This window comes from Oncorhynchus mykiss, chromosome 16, assembly GCF_013265735.2.
Source record: "Oncorhynchus mykiss isolate Arlee chromosome 16, USDA_OmykA_1.1, whole genome shotgun sequence".
NCBI classification, from domain to species: Eukaryota; Metazoa; Chordata; class Actinopteri; order Salmoniformes; family Salmonidae; genus Oncorhynchus; species Oncorhynchus mykiss.
In genome coordinates this window covers 22033022-22041345 of record NC_048580.1, presented here as the reverse complement: position 1 = coordinate 22041345, position 8324 = coordinate 22033022, and the positions used below count along the sequence as shown (strand labels likewise).

Here is an 8324-nt window from a genome sequence, read left to right as displayed (position 1 = left end):
GACACCAACATCTCAGGCAGAATCCAATATAATGACGACTGTACCATTGCTCCTACTGATCAATAGTGGTAAAAGATTAATACTTAGCAAGGAACGTGTTTCATTCATGAACTTCCGTGGTGACTCAATCAGCCAGACGAGCACTATAGCTAACCTCTAACTACCTACAGTGTAATCACACCCTTTGACTTATTCCACATTTGTGATAAAAAGTGGGATTAAGATGTATTTTATTGTAATGTTTTGTCAACGATTTAGACGAAATACTCTTTAATGTCAAAATGGAAGAAAAATTCTAACATTTTGAGAAAAAAAGTGAAAAATTAAACACAGAGCGAGCATAACATTTTAAACACCTGCTCTTTCCATGACATAGACTGACCAGGTGAATCCAGGTGAAGGCTATGATCCATAATTGATGTCACTTGTTAAATCCACTTCAATTAGTGTAGATGAAGGGGAGGAGACATGTTAAAGAGTGATTTTTAAGCCTTGGGACAATTGAGACATGGATTGTGCATGTATGCCATTCAGAGGGTGAATGGGCAAGACAAAAGATTTGTACCTTTGAACATGGTATGGTAGTAGGTGCCAGGTGCACCGATTTGTGTCAATAACGGCAATGCTGCAGGGTTTTTCACGCTCAACAGTTTCCTGTGTGAATCAAGAATGGCCCACTACCCAAAGGACAAAGGGGGGGGGGGGGGGGGGGGGGGGGGTCAATGTTAGGAATTTGTTCTTAATGTTTTGTACACTTAGTTTATCTTGATTAGATAAGTATTCAACCCCCCTCAATACACTGTTAGAATCACCTTTGGCAGCGATCACAGTGGTGAATCTTTCTGGGTAAGTCTAAGAGCTTTCCACACATGGATTGTGCAACATTTTCCCTTAATTTTTTTCGAAATTCTTCAAGCTCTGTCAATTTGGTTGTTGATCATTTCTAGACATAGATTTTCAAGGAGATTTAAGTCAAAATTGCAACTCGGCCACTCATATACTGTCTTCTTGGTAGGCAACTCCAGTGTAGATTTGGCCTTGTGTTTTAGGTTATTGTCCTGCTGAAAGGTGAATTAATATCCCAGTGTTTAGTGGAAAGCAGACTGAACCAGGTTTTCCTCTAGGATTTTGCCTGTGCTTAACTCTATTACATTTATTTTTATCCTGAAAACTCCCCAGTCCTTAACGATTACAAGCATACCCATAACATGATGCAGCCTCCACTATGCTTGAAAATATGAAAAGTGGTAGTCTGTAATGTGTTGTATTGGATTTGCCCCAAACATAACACTTTGTATTTAGGACTATTTTTTTTGCAGTATTACTTTAGTGCCTTGTTGTAAACAGGATGCAGGTTTTGGAATATTGTTATTCTGTACAGGCTTTCTTCTTTTCCCTCTGTCAATTAGGTTAATACTGTGGAGTAATTACAATGTTGTTGATCCATCCTCAGTTTTCTCCCATCACAGCCATTAAACTCCATAACTGTTTTAAAGTCACCAATGGCATCATGGTGAAATCTTTGAGCAGTTTCCTTCCTCTCCAGCAACTAAGTTAGGAAGGACGCTTGCAACTTTGTAGTGACTGGGTGTATTGATGCACCATCCAAAGTGTAATTAATAAGTTCACCACTCTTTGCAAGGCATTGGAAAACCTCCCTGGTCTTTGTGGTTGAATCTGTGTTTGAAATTCACATGAGGTAGTCATTCAAAAATCACATTAAACACTATTATTTAACTTATTATGTGACTTGTTAAGCACATTTTTACTCCTGAACTTATTTAGGCTGGCCATATCAAAGTGGTTGAATACTTCTTGACTCAAGGTATTTCAAGTCTTTATTTTTTATTAATTTCTATCAATTTCGAAAAACATAATTCCAGTTTGACATTAAGGGGTATTGTGTGTAGGCCAAACACGTCGAAAATGTAATCCATTTTGAATTCGAGTTGTAAGACAACAATGTGGGAAAAGTAAAGGGGTGTGAATACTTTCTGAAACCACTGTATGCCTAAATGGTATCAAAACACTGGCCTAGCTACAGAATGATCTTAAGACAGGTGTAACATGTTAATTAATAATAAGTTTGCTGATGCAAAAATAGTGAATGACTCGAACGACCCCTTCAGCCCATCAATAGCCTGTCACAGTGCACATGATAAGGCATACTTGCAATGTTGTTCGGGACCCCTTTCACTTTCATGCATCATCACTCTAATGTGTCAATCACGTCTTGGACGTCTGGTTCCTCCCGTCAGCCATTAGGATTTCAACTGAACTTTAGCTAAGATGTTTAGGTCTATTTATAGAGTGTTATGTTCAATAACATACTTCATGGGTAGCTTTTAGTTCATTTAGATACTGTATGTGGTTGTTGAACCTAGACTAAGCCGACAGAACCGCTCTATATACAGCAAGATGCATTGTGAACTCATATGCTGAGTGCATTACCTGTTTTGGTGATGTAGTTTAGGCTAGGCCCAATGTAAGGTGCCCATATAGAACCCCTTTGTTGTTTGTGGTTGGCTACCACGTTTGTTCCACAAACACGAATCGTGCCTTCTGTTGTTGCAATGCGTTCCATTGCCACAACTTCATAGGGAAACAGGGAGAGACAATGTGCTGTATCCCTTGGTTAAAGCTTTAATATGACACTCAGATCCAACTGTTCATGCCTGTTGGAATTATAACGACTGAATAGCAAGATTTCAGACATCAAATGGTTAACACAAAATCCGTGCGTAATATGTGTTTTTAAAATGAACTAAAACATACGTGCGTAATTTGTGTTTTTCATATCATCTCCAAGTTTTTGTTGTATATAATTTGTCTTCGGTTGCTTACTTTTCTATAAGATTCACACCTTACAATCGTGGAGGAATATACATTCTAGAAATCAATGATATGAAATAGCAAGGAAACTATATGGCACAGAAAAATCCAAACGAACAACGCCAGATTGCCTGACAGGGCTGTTCTAAAAGGTGTGCACCTAGCTCGTGGGAGCCATGGCGGCATATAGCCTTTCACACGCTTCTAAAATACACTCTGGGCAGAGCCTGAAAGGGTTACTGTTTCCCAAAGTGCTTCATTCTGCGCAGTCGAGAGGGGGCGGCTGAGTGGCGCCGCCGAGTCAGAGACGCAGTTTCTAAAACCCTGAGACATCAAGAAAGAAGCTGACAGTAAGGAAAGCAGCCCCCCTCCTCCGCTGGCATATTGCCGCTCTCCTCTCCTTACAAAATCCCTTCAGTATATCTGTCACAATAACCGTGCGGCAAGTGTCAAATCCAACTCAGCCCGCAGACACAAATCACTTTAACGCGCACAAGATGGTGTGTTGGGGGAAATAATAGAGCTCCAGTTTAAGAACATTTTACAATGTTCCAAACATTGGTTAATGGCGACTGTTTAAGTTGTTGATTGTATTTAAAGAATAATATAAACACCATAAAACCCCTACTTGGAGTAGGCTAAATGAGTCGTTGCTTTGATTTCATGGAGTAATTGACCATATCTCTTTAATTTGCAGGCAGTTCAGACATTCTCCAATTAATAGTCTGGTAACGTCAAAAACAGTTGACCATTGTTTTATGGTCTTTGTTTTTTTTCGTATGCTGTCATAGGGCTTGAAAAGGCGCCTGCCTGCTCTACCTCAGTAGGTATTTGTGCAGCAGTGCTTCCAGTGAATGAATAGCACAGACCCAGACGACACTGGCTTGCGTGTAACCCGCCATGTCATCATCGGACACTGTTTCAAATGTCTTAATCATATGTTACTGTTGTGTTAAGACCTTGGATGCGAGAAATGAGCGTTTGCGTAAGAGATAGGATGGATACGCATGGCCTCTCCTCTCCGCTGGCTCAAACAATGAATGCCAATTCTGTCGAGAAGTTTTAAGTATGTGTTGCGCATTACACAACATAGTAAATCACCCGTTTCTAAAATCACAGTGACAGCGTGGAGCGTCAGTAACGTCCCCCACATCCCGATTCATTTCAGCTCGGACTTACTGTGCATTTAGCAACTCCATTCCACTCCACGACCATACACGCCCCCCTTGGACAGGCGCACACTTTATAAGCAATTTGCTTGACACTAATACATGTTGAAGAGATAGACTTTATTGCTAAAACGTGTAACCATAACATTTACACTGATATGTTTACTTTTTATTTTATTTTTTAGAAATATTCAAGTAGACATCTCCCATAATTTCTGGTATACTCTGCTATTTTCTTTCCTTATGTTCTATAATCACAATCGTTAAAATAATAAATAAAACATACAGATTTGTTTATTTCTACAAAATACTATGTATTCCAACAGCTGAGTTCACGCCTTATATATATCTTTATCCTCAACTTTCAATTGAATTATTATTGATATTAATATCATACAAAAACTCTAGGCAGCATTGCAGTGAATTAACAGTCAGCATCAATGTCCAGTTGAAAAAAGTGAACTTCTTGGAGAAGTTGTATATGCATTCCATCTTAAATTTTTCATAAAAAATAAAAGCTCTTCTTTCTGAAGTGCTTGTGTTCCCCCAAAAACACGTTTCAGGGATGAAATAAAATATGGTCCTGTTCATTAAAAAAAAATAGCTGCATTTTTCTTAAATATGTACAATGTTGGCATTTCAATTAAAATGCTATATAAAAAAATAGATTCGCTATGGTGCCCACCTCTGTCCAGAGTTTACAGTGCAATAGAAACCGTATATTTCCAGTCCACTTCCCCGACCCTACTACTTCCATTGAAACTCAGCAAGAGCACTTGCACTCCGAGATTATTGGGTATTGCACCGGTATCCACGTACAATATTTCTGTCTTAAAAACCCTTGACAATACCACCGGAGGAAAGTCTTGGTGATTGACTTGACAGGTTTGCAAAACATCCCCTCGGGGAAGGAACAAGAGCGCTCATTGAAGCAGTTTCCCTCCTTGATGTAGCGTGGCCAGAACCTCAAGCCCAAATCTTTCCAGGTATACACCACCGGACAGTGCGTATACGTCCACAGCCACTGCAGAAATTTCCTGCGGGCTTTCTTGCCCACCTTTACCCGCTTCCCGTAGGGGGTCTCTGAGAGATCCAGCTTTTTAACCTCGTTGGGCATGGGTCCTTGAAGTTTCATCTGGGTTTCTTGCACGGAGAGGTTCACCAGCATGGGTGAGCTGATTGACATGAAATTGGGATCAAAGTTGCTGCCGAGCTTTTTCCGCAGAGTCCTCTCGGCCAAGTCCTGTTCCCGGGGGTCGTATTCCGGGTCTGGGTCCTCCTTGAGGTCTGGCACCGGAAGGTGCTCGCTGGGCGAGGGGCGCAGGCGTAGATAATGTTGAGAAACTCCAAGGTGAATGGACACAAGTACATAAACGAGTAGCGTCTGTGAGAAGCCCATATTTAACTTTGCGTGATGGCTCCCAGGGTGTATTAAATATAAAGTTATTTTCACCGCTACTGTGCACTTTGAAATGAGTAGCCCGGGGGCTTCATAAATAGTCGAAGTAGAGGCACGAGCAAGACGATCCTTTTTAATAGACCACGTCGGGTTTGAATGACATGGAGTGGAGTTTCTTTTTAGGGAACCTTAGCAATCTGCTGATGCAATCTTGTAGAACGCGGAGTGCCTCTTCTCAACAACAAAAAAATAAGAAAAAAAGAACAAAGTTTAGGCTTAACCAAAAGGGCACAAAACAAAATGGAAAAACTCTATTCACCCACTCTCCCGTTTCACTCTTTTTCTCAAATTCACTTTGGGGTTCTTGTTGTTGTCATGGTTACGCCAGGGACACTCAAAGCCACGACAAATTGTCTAGACTGGATGACAGTGGCTGAGGCGAGAGTTGCGTGGAATAAAGTGTTTCTAAAGATCCGCGTTCTCCTCAGAGACAAAATAGATCCAGAACGCCCAGAGAGAGAAGGGCGCACAAAAGAGTACTTCACCAAGTTTTAAATGTCATGGGCCCGGCAAATAGGGCTGTCTTGGTCAATGTTATTTTTACAGACGACTTTTATAAACGTGGCTTCTTTCAACTTGCCCTGGCACGCTCAGGTTTGAGAAAGTCCAAACGCGAGTTTAGAATCCATGGGATGAGAGGTGTCGTGTGACTTTATTCAGTCCCCGTACGATATTCCAACGTTCTGTTGGGACCTCACTGAAATTGTCCACGTGTAGTCAGATGTCCTCTCTTTGGCAAAACGCACCACTGTAGTCTCTCTCCCACACCTATGCAAGCAGAACCATTTCCCGGTCCTGATGAAAAGGTCTATCCAAACCAAAATGTAGCTTTACCCCTACAAATACTCCTCCAGGACGCACAGTGGTTTTGCGCACAACAATTTAAAACGAAAACAACTTCACAACTTAATATAAACTTTCACGAATAAAATGCATATCAAACGCAAAAGCTAACATGCCAGTTTAAGTTCAGTTCAGTTTGATTTCCCTTTTCACCTCAATGACATTGATGATTTCGCTATTGATATCAAAAAGAGTCCCACCGCGTTTGCAATGGTCGAATCAGCCCAAGTTCTGCAGTCTTTTGCCCGGTCAGTGTTTGCAGTAATTCCTGGGGGAGAATCTTTACTCCTTTGATAGCTGCTACAGTAGCGCCTACTTACTTTGCTCCTACTTTAGGAGGTCTGAGACTTGGCGCTGAGCGTCTCTTTGCTTAGACACACTGTGTATGAGTGTGTCTGTTGCGAGCGGTGCTCAAACCCAAGTTAAATATCCCCCTCCGACGGTACAAAGTGTCAGCGGGTCCTGCCCACCACTGCCACTTTCACTATGATTGACAGCACCCCTCGGACCCCTCCCTTCACAGAATGTGGAAAATATCGGCCACAATCACACTATCCACATGGTCCTAAAGAAACCGATTTGTCACTGACAGAGACATTATATCCTAAACTGTGATGTAGCCACATCTTTTGCTTTCTCCCCAAAATAAAATAGTCATAATATAGCACTATAGATACAGTAGCAATGCTCTCATTACATTGCAATCTGCCTGTCTCTCCTCATATTTCGTAACTTGTGCGCAATTATTATCTTACTGCAACGCGCTCGAGGTAACAATACGCTGTCAATATTTAATTGAGGTAGCTAGTTTCCCAGTTTATAACATTCCCATGAGAATGGTGGGAAACGTTTAGTAGCGTGTCCGAGGGGTTGTAACGGAAAACGAGCATCACATTCCACCTTTGTTCACGAGGACCTCTGTCCGCACACAGGAATTCGCTGTTTGAACTTTGGGGTCACAAAATAAGCGCGCAATTAAAGCTATAAATGGTCATGGATAGCCTTACTAAACGTTACCTTTCCCATGCTGACTAACCGCACTGATGAGAGGATCATGTTTGAGCCCCAAAGGTTGTTTTCAGTTGAATATATGGAGCTGTCAATAATGCAACTGATATGGAGAAAATTATTTAATGGGTAGGCCTAATTATGCATAATCAGGCTTCTATAAACGAATGCTGATGCAACTGACAGTAACTTACTATCAACACAGTCTCTTGTCATTACCAGCCAATTAGAAGTTTTTAGACACATTTTATCCTTGGTCAATCAAATGTTCCATATTTTGGAATACTGTTCAGTACTTGACCTCTTTGACGCATATAGTCGTAATACATACTTTTGGTTGAGGCTATTTGATCAATTTATTAGTTGTCGAATCTATTACAATTTCCATCATTTGACTGCTGTAACTATGCTCTGTACACAGTACGGTGTAAGAGACGGACTGATGTGTGTGGTTGTGATAGGGTACTTGCTCTTATAGTGGTCACTAGGGGGCGTTGATCCAGCGTGCAGGAATCCCAGGGCAGTTTGCCTCATCATTCTTATCAATGGGGAGAGAGTGTGCGTTCATGTTCACTCCATTACAACGTGACAACAAGTCTTTGTTTCCTAACTTACCGTCTCCGTATCACCTTCTCCATTTATAGACAATTGGTTAGAGACTTTGATTCATGTTTTTTTGCCAATTAACCCAAATTATCTTATCAATGATACTGTGTGTGTGACAGAGAGAGAGTGTGTGTGGATGTGTGGGAGTGTGCGGGAGTGAGCGTATGGGGATGTGTGGATGTCTGTGTGGGAGTGTGCGGGAGTGAGCGTCTGTTTGCTAAATCGGTAGGACTCTTCATGTGCACCGCAAAACCACCAAGAAATGAAGAGCGACACCACGGCTGTCTCTTAGGGCTTTTATGTATATCTCCAATTATATTATGGAAAGACAGAAGCACATCAGTCTTCAACGCACCATCTTTCATGGACACTATCACATTTGTTCATACAGCCATTATGTATAGAAT

At 41.3% G+C, this 8324-nt stretch overlaps 1 protein-coding gene across 1 annotated transcript; it reads right to left on the bottom strand.

The window, feature by feature from the left end:
• Nucleotides 1-4102: 4102 nt before the first annotated feature.
• On the bottom strand, nt 4103-6723 carry nog2 (noggin 2). The gene has a single exon (XM_021565214.2). The coding sequence runs from the start codon at nt 5398-5400 to the stop codon at nt 4765-4767; it is 636 nt and encodes a 211-aa protein (XP_021420889.1). The 5' UTR covers nt 5401-6723; the 3' UTR covers nt 4103-4764.
• Nucleotides 6724-8324: the final 1601 nt, after the last annotated feature.

Coding starts and splice junctions, on each gene's coding strand:
- nog2 (XM_021565214.2), bottom strand. CDS start 5,400: ATGGGCTTCTCACAGACGCTACTCGTTTATGTACTTGTGTCCATTCAC.